This window comes from Pogona vitticeps, chromosome 3 (assembly GCF_051106095.1).
Source record: "Pogona vitticeps strain Pit_001003342236 chromosome 3, PviZW2.1, whole genome shotgun sequence".
Lineage (NCBI taxonomy): Eukaryota > Metazoa > Chordata > Lepidosauria > Squamata > Agamidae > Pogona > Pogona vitticeps.
In genome coordinates, this window is record NC_135785.1 from 90,350,498 (window position 1) to 90,371,460 (window position 20,963).

A 20,963-nucleotide genomic window follows, 5' to 3' on the forward strand; every position below is an offset into this window, starting at 1 on the left:
CTTTTTATGCACTATAACCAGCTTCTGTCAAAAAAAATTTCCGATTCAGTATGAAAGATTACTCACAGGTATGGATTTGTTGAAAAGCAAATTTGTGAATACCCTTATCAAAATGTTTCCCTTCAAAACATTACCCAACTCAGCAATACATGATAATAGATAAATTAGGATGCCATTCATTATAAATTTATAATTTAATTCAAGTTGTAATCTACTCAGTTCACCTTAATTTAATAATTTATAATTACTTATATAGTATTTAATGTTAGTCCTCTAAACATTGTTCACTTAACATGTTTATACAATTTTCACAGTACTGCAATATGGTACATGAAATTCCTGCCTGTAGGAGTGTGGCTTTGTCTGTTCTAATGTCTGGTTATCTGTACACGAGTCTTTAGACCTTTGGTCCTCTACCCCCATGGAGACTGTACATCTTCAAATACAATTATGTCATACACAATGAAGTAGTAGACACCCAGATTAAAGTGTGTGGCAAGCTCTGGGTCACCTTTCAATTTCTGTTGCTGACCTAGCTTCTCTGATCTTCTCCATACCCTTTTTCTTTTTTGAACAGCCTGTGTTTCATCAGTGCCCAAAATAGGATGGCCTATACACTAAATCAGTTTCTCCACCACCTGTCCACTTCTGCAAATCTTTTTAAAACAGAGTTCTATCTAGTAAAAGGTTCAGTCATTGTCAGCATCTGAACCTCTGCTTTCTCTAATCTTATGGCTCCTCCCTCCACCCCACCAGTATTGCTGAGATGGGAGTTCCCGGGGAGACAGGTGACAGGATAGCAAATTAAATAATCAAAGCCTGTCTCAAGAATAATCATAGTTGTTGAAGAACATTCTATCACCTGAAATGATCAGTGTGAAGGATTTCTCTTGAACTTTGTCCTTAGCAAACAAACAAAACCCAAAACTGTATAGCCCACTTAGATGGCTCAGAAAGCCAAGAGGGGGAGATTTTATTGATTTTCACCTCAGATCTGTTTCTCAGAGAGGTGAAGCACAGGATGGGGGAAGAAATCTCATAAAATCTTAGAAAGAAACTCCCTGGCTGTGCTGGTGGAAAAGAAAAGAAGTCTATGCCTCCATCTCTCTTACTTTCTCGTCACACTATTATTATGATTTCCGCCCCCGCCCCCCCAAGTCAACAGGTTTATTTAAAAGAGAAGGGTTGAGTTGTCTTCAGACCTTCTCACTTGCTTCTCAGTAGCTAACAGGTTTAGGGAAAAAACTGCTTTTATCGAACAGAGATACAGCGATGGAAGCAGCCCTAGTTTCAGTATCCTACCATCTGTATCAGATTCAAAAGAACTCAGTAGAAAGGACCTTCTTCTTAAAAGTGATTTGAAAAGCACATATAGTTTTGGTCCCCATAGGGAAGAAGAAGGATTTTCTAAAACAATGTGTGATGCATTCCAGGCCTTGTTGTAGAGCAGGGGTCTCAAACTCAATTTACCTGGGGGCTGCTGGAGGCAGAGGCTGGGTGAGGCTGGGCACATCAGATTTTCCGCCAAGCAGAGCAAGAGCCCAAGGAAGCCACCCAGGAGTTTACTTAGCCCAGCTGGGGCTCCGAGGAGGAGGAGGAGAGGTGTTGCTGGCCACGACCCCCTCTGGCTCCTTCTTCACTACCACCACCAGCAGCAGCAGCAGGACGAAGAAGCGGAGAAGGGAGGGAGCACCGGTGACCACCTAGCTGGGGGGAGGAGGGCACAACATAAAAAATTTTAAAGCCCTCACAGAATTTGCCTTGCCGAAGGAGAAAAGCCCCCACCAGTACCCGCAAAATTAAACAACAAGGCGGGGGCCCCACAGGTGTGCACACACACAAACATATACACACGGAGGTCTGGCAACCTTCCTCTGAGGTTCCCCCTCAAAAAAGGCGCACTCAGCAGCAACAGCTACCCCCACCATGACAGAGGAGCAAACTTTGCAAGGCGAGCCCAGGCAAAGGCAGCTGAAGCAGTATGACGACGACGAGGAGGAAGCAGTGCCGGGCGCTGAGGCGGCCTCTGGCCTGGCTGGTTCTGGGGGTGCCGAGAGAGAAAGAGACAAAGAGAGCTGCTTCCTTGGAAGATGTGACGGCAGCGGCGGCAGCTGTTACTGGCGGCTTAGAGGCACTCTTTGAGGATGGGCCGGGAGCGAGCTCCGCTTTCAGGCATCGCATGGCAGCAACTTGGACGCTCAGGGAAAAGGGCCGGCATCCGGAACTGCAGCCTCCCAGCCGGCAGACAGGTGGGCTGGCTGGCAGGCTGCAGATCCGGATGGAGCGTGCAAGAGGCGCTGTCTTGGGAGAGAGCTGGCAACCGAAGTGAAGCTTTTTTTACTCTTGACAGCGGAGGACTCGCAAGGCAGGGGCCACAAACTATCATAAGGCAGGCCACAAATGGCCCATGGGCCGTGTGTTTGAGACCCCTGTTGTAGAGGAAAATCACATATCCTACAGTGGTGGTTCCCATCCTTGGGTTCCATGATGTTATTGGACTATAATTCCCATAAATCATGGCCAGCACAGCTAGTGGTGAAGGCTCATGGAAGTTTTAGTCGAAGAACATCTGGTGACCCAAGGTTGGGAACTGCTATCATAGAGGCACAATTATCTCATTCCTTCAGAAGAAAAAAGTCTTCCTTTTAAGCTCTAGGGTCCCAGGGGTCACAAAAACAGCCATGATAGCTGTGAGAGACTCTCAGCGATTCTTACCTCTGCAAAAGATGTATGATGAATTCTCTACAAAGGCTCCTTTATGATCTTCTCCACCCCCAATTGACCAGAGTGCAAGCTTAGGCTCTAAATAATGGTTTTATTTTCAGTTCCAGAAATATACTAGATATTGTACAACTCTAAGTGTTGCTTCATCACAGTTCCACCACACATGCAGATATGTGCCTATTTTCTGAAAAACGTGGAAACGTAATTAGTTGCTCATATGGTGATAAGGTACCAACAATATAATCCCTCATACATATCCCACAGCTGCTTACAGAGATTACATCCTGCACCCCCCATTATAGCAGCTCCATTGGCTGCCAATCGGTTTCCAGACTGAATTCAAAGTATTGGTTCTAACCTATAAAGCCCCAAATGGCCTCAGTCCAAACTTTCTCAAGGGTCTAATCTCCCTTTATGAGCTTGAGTCTTAAGATAATCAGGAGAGGCCTTCCTCTTGGTCCGACCACCTTCACAGGTATGTCTGATAGGGACACAAGAAAGAGCCTTCTTTGTTGCTGCTCCCAGACTTTGGAACTCCCTTCCACAGGAGGTCAGACTGGCCCCATCTTTGCTGTTCTTCCACAAGCAAGCAAAGACCTTATCTTCAGATAAGCTTTCCCTTAATAACTGGCTGCTTGAGTGGGTTTTTTTAAATGGATTACCCCTTTGAATGTGTTTTGGTGTTGCTTATGTTTTTTATATAGTACTAGTTTGATCCTTTTTAGTGTTTGTATACTCATTCTTTTATTTTATTATACTGTTTTTATTCCATTTTTATTGTTAGACCCCAGAGTAGACTTGTGTCTAGATGGGTGGGGTATAAATGTAATAAATAAATAAAAATAAATAAATAATTCTTGTTAGCTTTAATATTGTCTTTTAATGATGTATACCGCTTTGGGTCCTTTTAATATGAAATGCAGTGTAGAAATATTTTAAAAGAAATTAATAAGAAATCAGATATCTTTAATACCACTTTTTGGGGATTTCTGATGGAGGACTTAATACTAGCCTCTCAAAGTCATTAAAGCATCTGTGAAGTGGCAATGGAATTCTCCCATCTTTAACAGGCTTAGTGTATATCAGTTTCCTTGTGACTTTGAACACACAGTGCTGCCCTATCACAGGAGGGCTACAAAGCACTGCTATGGCAACTAACTTAGGTGGTGTGCCTTTTTTTGTTTGTATTTTTTGTTTGCTTGTTTTCTACATCCAACTTCCAGAATTCCCTAGGTAGAATTCTGAGGGTGTCAGCCCACAGACTCATACCTACAGTCACCTACATTTTGCTCACCTGGACAAGAGCCCGGCTGGCATGGCCCAGCTGCACCCTTGCTTCCTGTTATAAATATAACACACACAAAAAGCTGCCACAATGCTTCGTGGGTGTCATAGTTTTGCAACCCTATAGAGGAGGACTCGTGGAGAATGCAAGAAGCACCACGGCAACTTATATAAGACGTAGGTGTTTATAGGTGAAGAGTTGTAAGCTGGAACTCCCAGAATTATGCTTTGGGGATGCTTGGAGAATTGTTTGAGTCTAGGGGCACACCCCAAGCAGCTGTTAGGAGGAATGATTCACAGTTTTGTCAATTATGTGCTTCTTGAAGCTTGCATCTTCTGCTTTGCTTACTGGCATTTCTCATTGCACTGCCAGGATTAGATGTCCTATAACTGAGGACCTTTTTCAAAGAAGGTTAAAATTCTCCAGATGTGATGTTTGGATTGAGAGGGTGGTGTACAGCTTTTCTATCTCCCCAGTAGGTGCCCAACAGCATGATTCCTAACTCCCATTACTTTTTAGCAGCCAACATCTCCCCACCACCTTTTTCCCCCCCTTTCGTCTTTCTTTTATGAACTATAATGGGATCCTTTGTTAGGGGCCCCCTCACCTGCTTTTCATACTAAGGTGCAGGTACAATAATTTTAAAAACCATAACCAAATATTCAAATTCTTTTCTGTTTAAGACTTCTTTAGCTGATAGTGTAGTGTGTCACTCACTGTCACTTTTGCTGCAAGATGTGTTTTTAGGATCGTAACAAGGAAGGTAGTGCTGTGATTTTGTGCACTGTAAAACTGGTGATAGACCACTTTCCAGCTAACTGAAAAAGAACAATGCTTCGGCAGCACTGAAGGGGCCTTTTCTCTACCCACATTTTAATAAGTTATTTAGAAACAGGAAATGAGCTGGAGGAAATAGAAAAGTGAATCAATATGTTTGATACCATAGTTGGTTCACATCCAGTGGTATCTCTCTTATGGAATTTCTATGGAATCCTACTGCCCTCTTCCTTTTTCAGATAACAAGAAAGCACCAAGAAAATTTGTTTCCCATATTTGTCCATTTCGTACCAAAATGCAGTCAATACTGTATATTAAATAGCAGATGACCCAAGCATGGTAGCTAGGTGCACAGAAATATTGTATAGAAATAGGAAGTTAACTTTGAGATACCAGAGACCTTTTGCTGCCATCTGTCCTCCAAAAAGCCTTTACTCAGCTGTGGTTAAGAGAGTTCACATATCCTTTTGATTACACTCATGCCCTCATCTACCTATCTGTGGTCTCTGGTACATGCTGTCACCTGAAACTGAGAGAATGGGGAAATGGGATCATAAAAATAGAAGGCCTGAAGTGAAGGCAGTCCCTTAAACCTTGCACTTTGTCTGTGATTAATGGACCGCTGGCTATTTTTCAAAAAAATCAATTGTTCTAGTAAAGCTCTGTGGGAAAGCTATACATGTGCTTTCACTTTCTTTTTCATGCTATTATTATTATTATTATTGTTATTATTATTGTTGTTGTTATTATTATTATTATTATTATTATTATTATTATTATTATTATTATTATTATTATTATTATTATTATTATTATTATTATTATTATTATTATTATTATTATTATTATTATTGAACATGCTAAAGTAGCACAGATCTTTAGGAGTCAGGAGACTGTGGTATTTCATCAAGTGTGCAATTTTATTTATTCTTTTACTCATTATATCTGGCCGTTCTTCCTTGGCATATTTTCTCCTTTCCCCAACCATGAACAATAAAGCTGTCTTGGAAGTACAGACACCCTACCCTCAGCTTACAATTTATTATTTCTTTAGAGCTGAGCTGGGGGTGGGAATAGTAGGCGCTAGCTGGGTATTGGCTGGTATCTCTTATGTCACAGATCTGCTTCCCATCTGTCCTGGGAGCATTTTTTTAAAAAAAGAATACGATGTTTAGGAAGAAACAAAAATAGGAGAATCAGACACTTGAATCAACATTCAGGTTTCTCAAAAATACATCTGTCACCTGTATTACAAAAGAGCAAGGCAGCTGGACTCACCTTGTGCAAAAGAGGGAAATGGATGCAAGTTCTATTTCTGTGGAACATTTATATAAAACCTTATCAAATCAATTCTGACTGATGGTGACCCTTTTTAGGGTTGTCTAGATATAGAGTATTCAGAAGTGGTTTATGGTTCCCTTTTTGGGGTGGGGGTGGGGGTCTGCCCTGGGTTTGTGCAGCTTGTCCATGGCTACACAGGCTGGCTCTTTTCTTGGAATACAAGGTGGGGAATTGGGCTCCCAACCACTGACTCCACAGCTAGATACCTAACTCACTGAGCTGTCCAACCAGTTTCTATAAAGCTTCAAAGAGTGTACAGTATTACACAAAAGGTCATGCACAAAGGATGGCTAGAGAGGACATGAGCAAAGATGCAACACAGAGAATCTCCTACTTTTTGACCCCATCTATGGCACACAAAGGCACAGCTGCCTTTGTTGTCACCCTGCTACTGTAAGTTTCAATCACGAACCCAGGAAGCTCCCCTGATGGAAGGCACATCTGTTTCCCTTGGGATAGCCCGAGATTCACTGAGGAAATATGGAAAAACTAGAGGTTGAAACCAGAGCTTGGGAAAAGATACCTTTTTGAAATAGAACTCCCTAAATCCCCCAGGCAGCGTGGCAACTTGTAGTCCAGTGGTAACTTCCACAAACGTGAGTCGAAGCACTCTGCACATCTGGACTGCACAGTTCAAAACAGCAGTCCTATACAGTACCAGAAACTGCCCTCTGACCTAAAGGAGATAGTGGTCCAGAGCTGTATTACAAAGTAATGCTCTATTAGTGACAAATGAAAGTGATAGAACTTTTTTTAAAAAAGCAACTTTCTTTTTATTGATCCTCTCTGGAAAGCCTGGAGAAGAGAGAGGCTATTGTGCTGTTGGCTTGTGGCCCTTTTGGCGGGCTGTCAACTTTGCGCTCAGCTTTGCAGCGGCAAGCACACCCTGCAGCTGGTTTTCTTCTCCTTGCCATGCGTTCTCCTGTTTTGTTGTTTTGTCCCTAAGAAAAGTGAAGTAGTAAGCAAATTAATATGCATCTTTTGAAGCCTTCCTCCTCCTTTTTTTGTTTTTGTTTTTTGTTTTTTTTGGAAGGGGGACTTTTTATTAGAAAAAAATTGCTTGCTTTTGTTTTTCCAAAGATCGGTTTGCAACAACCTACCCATTTTGCTTCCTGTGCCAGGTTGTTTCAAGGAGATAACCGCTAGAAGGTAAAATTGCGATATTCTGCTCCCCAACGACACTGTAAATAAATGCTTCAGTATGCCTTACTTTTAAAAACATCTTCAGGCTCACAAACAACCTGACAGTAACAATTTCCTGTTGTGTAGGCAGTGCAGGGAGCCTCCTCTTTGCTGAGAAAGCAGAACTGCATGATTATGGAGGCCTCTGAGAGCTACTTATTTAAAATATATGGAAAATAAAAACAGGTGTAGTTTTAAAATTCCATTTCTGGCCATTGAATACAAAGCACATGCCCTATCAAAACTGCTGGAGTCTACAGAAAATTATTTTCTAAATATTATATTTAATCAAAATCGGCTTTTTATTTGAAAGCAATCTCTGTTCACCTACACTGTGTATCTTTCTCTTACTCACTCATTCACTCATACTCAATTTTTTTTGCTTATCCTGTAAGATATTTTTATCTTAACTGTAAATGAATAAGCTTTTGAAGCCCCATTTCCAGATTATTTTTCCATTTATAATAATCTTACAAAAATAGTTTATCTTTTTAATTTTATTCTCCTAAGCGCCACCCCATTTAAAATATTAAATTAAAACTGTTGCTTTAAACAACTTAGTAAAAAAAAAATTAATCCTGCTTGGTTTAATCAGAGCAGACTGAATCCTTATTATCCAAATTTTCATTGGCCTGGACTTACCATTATCCCAAATTAATTATGTGATTCTAATGACGTTTGGAGTTTTTTAAAATGTAAGCTCCACTTTTACCCACTGTTGGAATATTTTAGTAATTTGGGTTTTACATGACCAGCTCTCAGAGTAGATTCATATAACTATTTTCTACGGTCACTGTGACACTTCAGTGAAGCTATATGGAAATTTGTTTACGGGTAGGTTCGGTATCATCATTTGATAGAGATATTTGAATATGAAACAATGGCCAGAGTCAATAAAGATGCAGTTTGAGATAATTTATGCCAGCAACCAGTCAATGCTTTATTTTTGTGAATGTGTGTCATAGAACAAATAATTAGAATCCTTATAATCCCATGAGGAAGAACTAAACAGCCAAAAATATGTGAATCTGATTATGGGAACTCTGATACTATGATATGATGGGAAGCAATGTTACTTCCAACCGTTAAAAAAATGCTTAATAGAACTGTATGTATAGTGTAGTTTGCATGTGTGACTTCAGTCTCTTGCATGGAAGAACTCTGGGGAGAACAAACCTTTGTATCTTAAGGTCATTTCACTTGTTTCCAGACTCTTGTGACTTTTTACTCAGGCTCTATCTTCTTGGCGGTTCTGGCACTTCTGAAATTCCTTTTGGCCACCACCGTGGCACTTCCTGCAACACAATCTGCTCAACCAAACTGACTCTGTTTAAGTTGCCATTGCCAGTCCTGGTCATATTTATAGCAAGATTGATGGTATAGTAGCGACCCCAGGCTGCTGTGGTTTCTCTTAAAGTGTCCTCATATTTGTGCAATCCTTGTGTTTTCCTCAGGCTCTTCTAGCAAACTCTCCTGGGGTTAGACACTCCACTTTTGTGATTTCTGATTTACTAAGAGGGTCATAGAAAATAAAACAAAAATTGACAAAGCCAATAAAGAAGGGTTTGGAGGCAATCTATGCCAGTGATCATTCAATACATTTCTGGAAAGGAGTGAAATATAACATAATGGTTGCCAAGCAGATGCTTGAATTTCAATGGTTACACACTCAAGAATCAATGGATGCTCAACAGGACTTAATGAAGCTGTAGATTTTTCAAAGCCATTGGGAATCCTTAATGGCAGGAAGAGTTGGATATGCCCATCCTGAAATGAGGTCTGCAGGGACAGCTATAAAATGCTGAGGAAGTCAGGTTGAGTATTTTTAAGTCTCTGTGTTGGGGAAGCTAAACTACTCGACCCTTGTCGACCCCTTAGCACTGCAGCATTAAACTGAGTTTGAAATTAGTGTATTTGTTGAAAGGTTTTCCAAAGGCATTACTAGCATTTTAAGGCACAGCAATTTCCTGCTTCTTAATGGAAGAGAGAAAAGTACTTGAACATGATGTTTCTCCTAAGCAGTATCAGTAAGCTTTCTGCTTAATATATTCTGATGTCATTTTTCCATCCCTCTTCTATATAGTGATAACCACTAGAGAAGTTTTCTCCTGATCTGTATTTCAGTTATGTGTGTTTGTGTTTTGCATGCTTTTCAAAGGCCTTGTTCAAGGAATTAGGACAAAGAGCTGTTGTTGTTTTTTTAATTTCACTATTCTTTCTTTGGATAAAATTGGCCAAATGGAGTTACTTAACAGAGTGCAGGTTAGTTACTCACATTAATTAACTGAACTTACAGTGGGGTCTTGACTTAAGAACGGCTTGAGTTAAGAACATTTTGACTTAAGAACCGCTCTCATAGGAAAATATTGACTTGACTTAAGTACTTAGATTTGAGTTAAGAACTGAAAAAAACCACGTGGGAGGCAGGGAAAGTGCAAAATGTGAACTTTCAGTTAACTGTTGGCCAGCGAAAAGGGTGCCTGTCTGCTTCCTCACTCCTCCCAGCGTTTAGAGAGCGGATTGGGAGACAGTCTTCAGACTGCCTGGTACTGTACTGCCTGGACTGTATTTTCCCTGCCTTCCCTGAACCTTTCTTGACCTAAGAAAAAAAGAAACAAAATATCCCCCTCCAGTGGTCAAAGGCGGAATAGCAGCTTCCCATTAGTTTCTATGGACGGAAAAGAGCAGATACGGATCAAATGGTTTTCAATGTATTCCTATGGGAAATGCAGATTTGACCTGAGAACTTTTTGACTTGAGAACCGCCTTCCAATACGGATTAAGTTCTCAAGTCAAGACCCCACTGTATTTTGATCTCTTTTGGACTTTACAAGGTAATTCTCTCACACAGAAAACCCTATCCAATCAAGTTAAAGGCCTACTATATGCAGGCCTAGATGAAGAACAGGGTCTCGGGGTTAGAACTTAACTCAGCCTTGTCTCTCAGCCACAATATGTATCTTCTTGGATATCCTATATAGCAACAGAGGCAGGCTCTGACCTGATTTCTAAATCTACAGGGAACTTAGTCGTCAGGCTCCTGTTGTGTGATGATGGAGCTGCTTTTTATGCTCCAACCTGCAGGGAGTCCTGGGAAGAAACCAAAGGTTTGTCTGAAGGCTTATTCCATCATTACTTTTTCCTTTATGTTTTCCTGAAACATGTGTAAAGGAGAAGCACGAAATGTCAGGAACAGATATAGCCAACTGGCAGACTATAGGCTCGACATAGTCTGTGAACCTATTATACCCGGCCTCCAGAAGCCTTACAAAAGCAAAATGTCACCTGCAGTTTCATTTAGAAGAAGGAAAAATTGTAGCTGAGAAAGAATCTACTCTTTGTAAACATATTTTGGGTTTGCACAGAATACATTGACCACACTTTACTTGGAAACCAACAAGACATCATTTATTTTTCATATTGGGGCCAGTCGGTAGCAAGAGTTTGTGCCACTAACTTTCTAATAGTGCAGGGATGGGAAGCCTTTGGCTCTCCAGATATATTAGACTATATTGCTCTTGATATTGGCAATGCTGAAGACATCTGAGAGTGAAAATCCAAAATAACTAGCAGGTAAAAGATTCCTTTTTGTAAAGTCTGGCTACCTATGAAAAGATCTTTCTCTTGAACCTGTATCTGGTGAATAGAAAAACCTCAGGAGTATGGATATTTGTCATCTTTAGCCTTCAAGAAAAGAAATACAATAGCCAAGCAAAAGGCAGGCTGAATGTTAACAACACAAATGGCAGCAGTCAAGTTTGTTTGGCATCCTTTTTCCTGCTAGTAACATGGGCACAATATTGTGCAGCAATATCAGGTCATTTCCTGGCTTTTTAAATTGTGGGTACAGAAGCACAATTTCCCACATTTATAAACAAGAGGGTTTTTTTGTTTGTTTATTTGTTTGTTTGTTTTGAACAATTGGATCTGATGAATCAAAATGGAGCTGATCTTGTAAAGGTAGATTAAAAACCAAAATAAAAACACAGAACTCTATGCTATTTTGTATTGCAATTTGTAAGTCCTCGTAAGAAGCAAATGTTAGTTTTGTTCCAAAGAGTAATTCTTCCAAAGTATGTATATGGGAGTGCTATTTGGATAGCTCAATGAATTCAATATCTGGCTGGGGAGTGAGAGGTTCCCACTGTGCCTTCCAAGAGAAGAGCCAGCCTGTGGACCAAGCTCCACAGTCCCAGGTGCCCCAGAGAAAAAGTGAACAGTAAACTAATTCTGAGTACAGTGGTGCCTCGACCTACGAACTTAATTGGTTCTGGAACTCCGGTTGTAACTCAAAATGGTCGTAAGTCAAAGCACTATTTCCCATAGGAATGCATTGAAATGCAATTAATCCATTCCAGCCGAAGGGGAAAAAATCACCGAAAAAACACACAAAAACACTGAAAGACCCATCGGAAACGCGATTAATTTGTTCTGACCGAAGGGGGGGAAAAGAAAAGCAAACAAATCTTGCAAGACCCATCGGGAATGCAAAAAAGCAAAGCAAAAAGCAAGCAAACTGTTCAAGGCCCATTGGAAATGCCAAGAAGCAAAGCAAAAAGCAAGCAAATCGTGCAAGACCCATCAGAAATGAAAAAGGCAAAGCAGAAAGCAAGCGAACCGTGCAAGACTCATCGGAAATGCAAAAAAAGCAAAGCAGAAAGCAAGCAAATCATGCAAGACCCATCGGAAATGCAAAAAAGCAAAGCAAAAAGCAAAGAAACCCCGCAAGACCCATCTAAATGGGGGGAAAAAATCCAAAACAGCAAAGAAACCCCACAAGACCCATCGGAAATTGGGGGAAAAAACCAAAAAACCAACAAACCCTGCAAGACCCATCACAACATTGAAACATAATCCCACCACCCAGCCTGAAACCGTGCTGCAAAACCCACCCAGAACAGTTTTTAAAAAGCAGAAAGCAGCACCTTACCTTACCAGGCAGTCCGAAGCCTCCTTCGATCGCACTCACTCTAACTGTTGGGACAAAAGAGCTACAAAGAAGCAGCTTCTTCGCCTACCAACGGTTAGCAATTTGAATTCCCTGCCTTTTTTCCCTACCTTTTTCTGTTCATAACTGGAAGCTCCGGCCACAAGTCGAAGCAAAATTTTGTGGCCGGAGCTGGTCGTAACTCAAAATGGTCATACGTCAGGGCATTCGTAAGTCAAGGCACCACTGTACTCCATATCTAGAAAATCCTGCAAATGTTTGCTATAAATGAGAATTGCCTAGACAGCACACAATTATGTATGTTGCAGGGGTGGGAATCAATATCTCAACTATATATTTGAATGTAGTTTTCAGGAGAGCCCCATTGTGCTCTGTTTTGGGATCTCTTCCATGACTTGTGTGTGTCTTTTCTCTTTCAGCTCTTTGAGAACTTCTACTTTGGAGAAGTACAGCTGAATTCAGTCTACCTCTCTCAGCGATTCTCCACTGACAGCTCTGGTTACTATGCAACATCTGGGCAGCTCAATTTCTCCTGAAGTGCAAAATCACCTGCTCCAATTTTCCTCCTGTGTCAACTTTAGAACTTTGCAAGTATCCGAATCTTCAGATCTATTATGATCTGAGCCCAATGGGGAAAAATGCTACATGGTCATATAAATTGCTTTGCCTCTTTTATGTTTTTAACAGTGAATAAATGCTGTATGCAGAGGGAAATAATATTAGCGGTACATAAATTCACAAGAGTTTCCAGTTCACTTTTGTAACCTTCATACACACATTGAATATTAGTAATTTGTGGCACACTGATTGTCCTGAGAAGCAACTGTCATTCATTTTACAAAACTTCTCCTTCCTAGTTACTCTCATTGTGGGTGCAGGTGGCTTAAGAAACAACTCTTTTCATTCTTGAAATAATTGATGCACTTCAGAGAACATAGTCCTCACAGAGACACATTAACAAATCCAAGGACCAGCTGTTGCTGTGTGGGCAGCAGTCTATACAGGTTGATACATGGCGATGAAAGACCACATCTGTAAACATGGACACACTTTGTTATTTGATGCTCAATCCCACGCAGAAGCCACTATGGTCAATAGGCCTTAGGCATCCACTTAATATCTGGTTGTGTGTACATACCCTGGGCTTGTCCTATAATTCTCAAGAACATGGGCTATATTATAGAAACATTTAAAAAAGTGTTCCACAGAAGTTCAGTAATTCTTTCATCGCATAGCCATATGCAAAAATGAAGGCCCTCAAGAAAAAAAATTAAAAGGCCAACAATGGAATTTGAAAGAATAGATCATAAGAAAATTAAAGGGAAGCTAAAAGTGCATACCTGTATTTTAATAATGTGGTGGAATCATTGTATTAGTGGGTTCTTCGGAAAAAATATTGGATTGACCTAGGCAGTATTCATGACAGACAATGATAGATTTGGTTGAGAATGGCTGATTTAGGATTTAATTATACTCAATTATTTCCAGCAGTGGAAAGGATTGTTCACTTAGCATCAGTCTTCTCTCCCTCCCTCCCCAAATACAGTAGGATCCCTGGGGATCAGTTCCAACACCCCCTCCCGCAGATAGTGAAAAGTGCAGATTATAGCTAACACAGTCTGTTGGACCCAGGACTCCCCTATACCTGTAATATTTATCTTGATGGGGCCTCTGAGTAAGATCCAAGTTGAAATCTTCTCTTGTTCCTGTGCTGAAGACTGAAGACACCCATCTTTGTCTCTCTCACATTTGTTGTTCAGTCGTTGTGTCCAACTCTTCGTGAACCCATGGACCAGAGCATGCCAGGCCCTCCTGTCTTCCACTGCTTCCCAGAGTTTGGTCAAAGCAGCTTACCTCCAGAGCAAACTCTCTAACATACACACCCACAAACACAATCTCAGCAGCTCTGCAGGTTTTCTTGAAAGACAATTAAGAATCCATTTCCTTGTTTCCCCAGGAGTGTTGAAGAAGAGGCTAGAAGGAAAGGTGGAGGTGGGAAACCTCTCCCAGGAGGATGTTTAGCTTAGGTTTGTGCCCCTCCTCCTGCCTCACCAGCCAGCTCTGAGTTTCACAACAATGACTCTGCTCTGGAGGGGAGCAGCTTCAAACTGCCAGGAGCCCAGGCAAAATGGTGGTGGCTTACTTATATAACATAGTGTTTGGTTTCCTCTAGTAGCTAGTGTGATAATTACATCTTGAAAATCTTTATTTACAGGTACAGTAGTATCCCCATATCAGCTGGGGATTGGTTCCAAAGCCCCACATGGATACTGAAACTGGATAATAGTAAAAGAAAATAATGGTAAAAGAAAAAGAAAAAGAAAAAGATTTACATGCATTACTAGAACTGGCCACGAGAGGGCGCCAGAGACCATGCTATGTATTTTTCACTAACAAATACAGTATTCATAGCTCCTAATTCCCTTTAGTGGCCTGTTGTGGTAATACATTTTTTTTCTTTTAATATTTTCAGACCTGGGATAAGTGAAACTGTGAATACCGATCCTGTGGATACAGGGGCCATACTGTGTTTTTCTTTAATATTTTTAGTATTTTCAGACCAGGGATAAGTGAATCAGCAGATTCTGATCCAGCAGATACAGGAATTCTACTCTATTACAAGTCAACTATGTATGCAGCAGTTTTAATAAAGAAATGTTAAAAGACTGGAGTTATGCACAGATTTTCCTATATATACACTATCATCACTGTAATACACATTCAACAATACTGGTAGCACAAAGGGTCATTGGGTTTTTTTCCCAGCAAAGAGGGTCCTTTGTTTCTTTACTTACTCCAGCCCTGCTTTCTTGAGTTAGCCCTTTATTTTGCTCTATTAAGCCCCGTGCTCCTGGTGTGAAATATTTTTTGTGGCACAAAAGCTCTGAATAATTTTTGTGATCACTCTTTAAATATGGAACCACCATGCTCTCTTTCCACTCCCAGATGCCATTACTGACACTGTTGAACTCTTTGGAGATCCTTATTAAAGGTAAAGTCCAGTCGTCCGAAGATTGTCTTCGGACAAAACGCTGGCCCTATGGCTTGGAAAAGGGGATGAGCACCGCCCGCCCCCAGAGTTGAACACGACTGGACAAAAATTGTCAAGGGGAACCTTTACCTTTACCTTTACCAGTCGTCACTGACTCTAGGGCACGGTGCTCATCCCCGTTTCCAAGCCATAGAGCCAGCGTTTGACTGAAGACAGCTTCCATGGTCACGTGGCGATCGCGACTAGACATGGAACGCTGTTACCTTCACACCATAGTGGTACCTATTTTATTTATTTTATTTTATTTTATTTTATTTATATGCCGCCCACTCTACCCAGAAGTCATTTATTTACTCGCATTGGCATGCTTTCGAACTGCTCGGTTGGCAGCCTTCGCTTTTTCAGTCGCCTAGCAGTGAATTGGTTGTTCCACTGAAGTTTGATTCTCCGAGAGCTTAGCTTGGACACACAGCTGCTTTCAGCACCTTTTGAGAGTTGCTCAGCTTGCCCAAATACCGGCCCTTCTGGCTCTTGCTTTACTCAGAACAATGGCTGAGAAGTTGTTGTTCGACCTGTTCACAAAAGCCGGGCTTCTCTTGTGAAAAAATATTAAAAAGCTTCTTGGCATATTTTCAACTATGGTAACCAAGAAGCTGTTTATGCACTTAGCAATATACTTTATGATGAATATTAAAGCCTCTAAAAGAACTTGGACAATATTTTTATTCTTCCTTTTCTGCAGTTCCCTCATAGAAGCTTTTTCAATAAATTTTCTTTCCGGCTCAGTTTTGTCCTTTATCGTCTGACATTGATTTTTCTCTAGCTGCTTGTTTGTCACTGAGGTTGACATTAATATGGCTGGATTTCATTACCTTGAGCCAGGTGCTGTTATTTGGATTCTTTTTTCAGAATAATGTTCTTCTCTCTGGGTACTACCACCAAAACTAAATGGGTTTACTTGAAGCCTCTCAAGGCAGCCCAGGTTTTCCCCCCACTGACATTAGCTTAGCTTTCTAAAACTGAATTCCTGTATATACCGGGGATGTGCACATTTGGGGAAAATATGCAACAACAACAGCAAAAGGCTGAATTGGAGTATTTGTACAATTCTGGGAGGACTACAGGATGGTGCAAACACCCACTGGTCAAACACCAGTGAAACAACACCTCGAACATTATTAACCAAAGATGTATAGTGATTTGAGCTGAGGATGACCCAGAGATCCCTAGAGGAAATTGATTATCTAGATCCACTTCAATCTGTTCCAGTCAGGCCTGGCTTTGGGGGCAGAAACAGCTCTGATCACCTTCATGCATGATCTCTACCAGGAACTGGACAGAGAGAGTGCATCCCTATTAGTTCTGCGGGACGACTTGGCAGCTTTTGATACCATTTACCACGGTATCCTTTTGGATCATGTACATGGGATGGGACTTGGTAGTGGCACAGTCTTACAGTGGTTCCAGTTGTTTCTGGAGGTCCAATTTCAGATGGCAATATTGGGGGGCTCCTGTTTGACTCCTTGGCTTTTGGGTTATGTAATCCCTCGGGGTTCTGTTTTCTCCCCTATGCTATTGTTTTAAGTTGTCGTAAGCTGCCTTGGATCCAACTTATGGGATAAAGATGGCATATAGATGAAGGCAATCAATCAAAACTGAGTTGCTGGCACCAAATAAAAAGACAAGTGGCAGCTGAACCCCCTAATTTCAGGTTTTTCACTGGACACGGCAGCGCCTAAGACACTTGGAAGGGTTAAGACTGAGGTCACCATGTGCTACAACGCCCTCGGCAGCTGATTCACCAGCAGGGCAAAGTGAAAGACTTGTGTCATGATTTCTAGCTAGGATTTGTGTTCCAGAATATTCTTTTTATGTAGTTTAATTTACTGAACAAATACGAGTGTGTATATGTGTGCACATAAATGTGGACAAATGTGCGCGTTCTTCTGCTATGGACTCTGACTAGTTAGATCAGAAGTAGTGCGTTATGGTGTATTTTTCCTTCTCCCATCTCTGTCCCTCCTTTTATTGGTACTGATGCAGATTCCATTGGTTTTTGCACAATTGCTAGAAAGGTTCCGCTGGGTGGAAGAAAACCTTCCTGTCTATTACATCTTCCCAGCTGATTGTGTTGTGCAGTCCCATTCTATAGCCACCTGCATTTTTCACATTTGCAGGAATGGGCTTTTTGTGGACATCTGAAAAATACCATCATGGATGCAAACAAGGATCAGGTCAGATTGTCATCAAAAGGGCACCGGGCAGGGCAGGCACCTATCTGTGTGCTCTTCTTTAGGAAAGAAACTGACTTGGGGGGGGGGGGGGAAGTGGAGTTGAGAGTCCATGTATACCCACAGATACAGACATGACTTATGAGATCAAGGCCACAACAAGCAGAAAAGAATCTATTTTAATGAGATTGAAAAGAGTTTTTCCCTAATTGCATGTACTTTCTTTTTAAAAATATATATGTATATTTAATAAGTTCAGTCTTTTATAATGTATGACATATAATTAATTCAACATTGTTGGATTAAGTTACTAAATAAAATTCACAGCAGAGACAAACAGATCTGGAATTAATTCCTCACAAACTGAGCAATATTCTAGTACTTCATATGGACATTTTTAAGGGCAACCTGTTTTAATGAATAGATCTTTTATAGTGAGTTATTTTAGATATATTGTGCTTTAAAAGCTATCCTGAATGGAACATTGCAGCTAGTTAATGCAGTGTGCACAGTTTATAAATGCTTCATACGGAATGCACCTGAGGTACATAATTACAGATCATTTTAAATTTAGCACGTGGCAATTAGATAGGCTAGTGCAAAAATCTGAAGTCCACACATAAGAAAAGGTAATGACCAAGTACTGACATGGCTACATCCTTCTGAAGGCTATGGCCAAGTTTCAAACTGGTTGGACAACTGCAACCCATACAGTTATAAATGAGCATGGAAGGCATTCTGTTGGAGAAGGCAAATTGCAATTGTGGATAATTTTCTGATGCTCAGTGCCTATAGAAGCTGGTGCATTTCAACACAGTTTTACAAGGTACAAATCTACATATACAACATAAATTATCATGGAGAGAAAACACTTGTTTTAACATTTTACAGCGAGCCCAAGCCCCTGCATTTCTGCCACTAACTGACCACTTTTTCTTGGTACTATTGAAGGATATTAGGGACAATCTGTTGGTGTCTCGTCTTGTTAGTTTTGTATTCACGCCTTGAAAACATTATTTATTGGACTACAATTCCAAGAATCCCCCAGTCAGCACAACCTGCAGCCGTGTTAGATGGGAGATTCCAAGCTCTGGTTTCTCCTGGACCAGGTGCCCCTGCTGCCATAAGAGGAGGCTGAAGTTCAAGTCCTCAAATGCCTGTAACAAATCAGGATTGTGACAGACTAATATTTCAGCAACATGAAATATGCCCAAGCCTCGCTGTGGCCCTCACCTCTTGCCTTTATCCTACCATTTCCCTCCTCTTTATGGTGTCTCTGTGTTAAATGTTAAATGGTAAGCTCTGTAATGTAGAGGCCTGCCCTCTGACAGGTATGTAAAGCATCATACCTGCTGGTGGGTGCCGTATCGCAAGACATAGCAAAGACTGTCAACCTGGATGGCTTTAAAGGGCAATTGGAGGAATTCACGGAGAATGGAGCTGTCAACGGCCATTAGACATGATGGATGTGCAAGCCCTCCAGTACCGGAGGTAACAGCGAAATAAAAAGCCCTGTCCCTGTTTAAAGCAGAGTTCAACTTCTGAGGCACATGAGCAAAAAATTATAGTTACCTTGATTGTCCTGCTTGTGAGGTTCCCATGGATAACTGATCGGCCACTGTAACAACAGAATGGAGGATTAAGCAGGCATTTGGGGCACCCACCCTCAGAACTTCCATCTTGTCTGGATTCAGCCTCAGCCCATTTTCCTGCATCCATTGCAGTACAGCCCCCAGACAGCGCTGGAGGGACAGGACGGCATCACCTGCAGTTGGTGAAAAGGAGATGTAGAGCTGGGTGTCATCAGCATATTGAGGCTCCACACCCCCTGATGACCGCACCCAGCGGCCTCATATAAATGTTAAACAGCATTGGGGGAGACAATCGACCCCTGTGGGACCCCACAATTGAGACTCCATGGGGACGAGACATTCTCCCCAAGCTGTACTCTCTGAGGTTGGTCCTCCAAGAAGGAACGGAGCCAGGCAAGCACCGGGCCACCAATTCCCAGCTCAGAGAGCCGTATCTTATTGGTAAGAGTAACTGAAAGGTGGTTGGTGGGTGACAAGTACATCTAAGGAGAGATAAATAGATTAACACTTGTATGGTGGGGAAAAAAGATTTTGTCGACGTTATCAGAAAAGGCCTACACAGTATAGAGAATTAAATTAGAGGGGATGGTGGGAAATAGGAATACTCCCCCAAAATGTGAGCAGAGAAAATTGTCTAAACAATTGTTTTTCAAAAAATACAACAGTGGTGTTAATACAGACAAACCTGCATGGATATACTGATTATGAAATTTAAAAACCCTGTCTTGGTTCAAACCAAGAGAAATAGAGCTGAACCTCTTGCTGTCTTTCTTTTTTAGTTATCCCCTTTTGGAATCTGTCCTTGAACTTATTTTGTTCAAGGATGGCTACTTTGAGAGCACAATGTGTCCTGGGAGATTCTCCGACTGATTTCTGGATATTATTATTCTTATGTCAGATTTCAGTTCATTTATTCTTTTGTGCAGGGACCAGTCTGCCCTGTGTAAAATGCTACAGGGCATAGCCGGCAAAAGAAGATGGACATATAAGTTTGTAAGAACGCAATGTTATAGGATCATGACAACATAACCCACACCATGTTGTGGGTTATATTATCAGGATCCTGAACAGTATTTCTAGTGTACACAAGGAAACAAATGTGGCATCTCAGTCCACCATTGGGTCCTGCATCAGTATCTTGCTTTAGTATCAATATTGTTGCTGCGAGAAATCACACAGGACTGCGTAGTCCTGAACAAAATATTTCCAGTGAAAAAGGAAATCCAACAAAGCTCTGTTATTATTGGATTCAAAGGTGTTTAAACATAATTGCATCATTCACAAGCAGCCTTTATATCTGAACAATGATCGCTGCTTTGTTAGCTAGCTAAGCACAAAGTCATTGATTTATGCCCTCTCCAAAAGGCAGGCTTGGTGAACAGGGTCCACATGGGAAAAATTAAGAAACAGGCACCTCTTGTCAGTTGATAAGTTGCTCCAAAGACATCATCTGGGTACACCTCAACCGCTCTGTTTGCAACCTCTCCCTGCTTACACTTTTGGATTCGGCGTTTTTGACTTTGGACTCCCCACCCCCACCGAAGGAGACAGCTTGGCATTGCATTTGACAAAGCACTAACTTTCAAAGTGCAATAGAGCTGAATTGATTCAGCTGCTCAGGTTGCCCTGCATTATCCATCCCTTGTGACTCGAGCTGGAAATTACAGGGTTATTCTTACTGTAAAGCCTCTCATATTGAGAGCCACTTTGAAATTGCATCCCTGACTTGAAAATGATAGTGTGTGCCCAAGACTGCAGATGTTTGCATCCGAGACCCCAAAGATTCAGGGCTTAACGCATGAATAATACCCACAAGCAATCCTGTTCTCTTTTTCCCTTGCTGCATTGAGGCGGACAATCTCATCAAGCCCGTGAACTAGATGCAGATTAT

General features: G+C 41.3%; 1 protein-coding gene and 1 long non-coding RNA gene across 4 annotated transcripts in view; one reads left to right on the forward strand and one right to left on the reverse strand.

The window, feature by feature from the left end:
- Positions 1-14,924, forward strand: part of ASCC1 (activating signal cointegrator 1 complex subunit 1) — an 84,866-nt gene extending 69,942 nt beyond the window's left edge. For all 3 annotated transcript variants that reach the window (XM_020783137.3, XM_020783135.3, XM_020783136.3), the window contains exon 10: positions 12,677-14,924. In XM_020783137.3, coding sequence (XP_020638796.3) covers positions 12,677-12,793 — 117 coding nt within the window. In that variant the 3' untranslated portion in view covers positions 12,794-14,924. The remainder of the gene's footprint in view (positions 1-12,676) is intronic.
- Positions 14,925-17,627: 2,703 nt separating this feature from the next.
- On the reverse strand, positions 17,628-19,245 carry LOC140705904 (uncharacterized). Its single transcript, XR_012085504.2, has 2 exons — positions 19,053-19,245; positions 17,628-18,637 (listed from the first exon to the last, which is right to left on the reverse strand). It is a non-coding gene; the product is annotated as an uncharacterized LOC140705904 (long non-coding RNA).
- Positions 19,246-20,963: the final 1,718 nt, after the last annotated feature.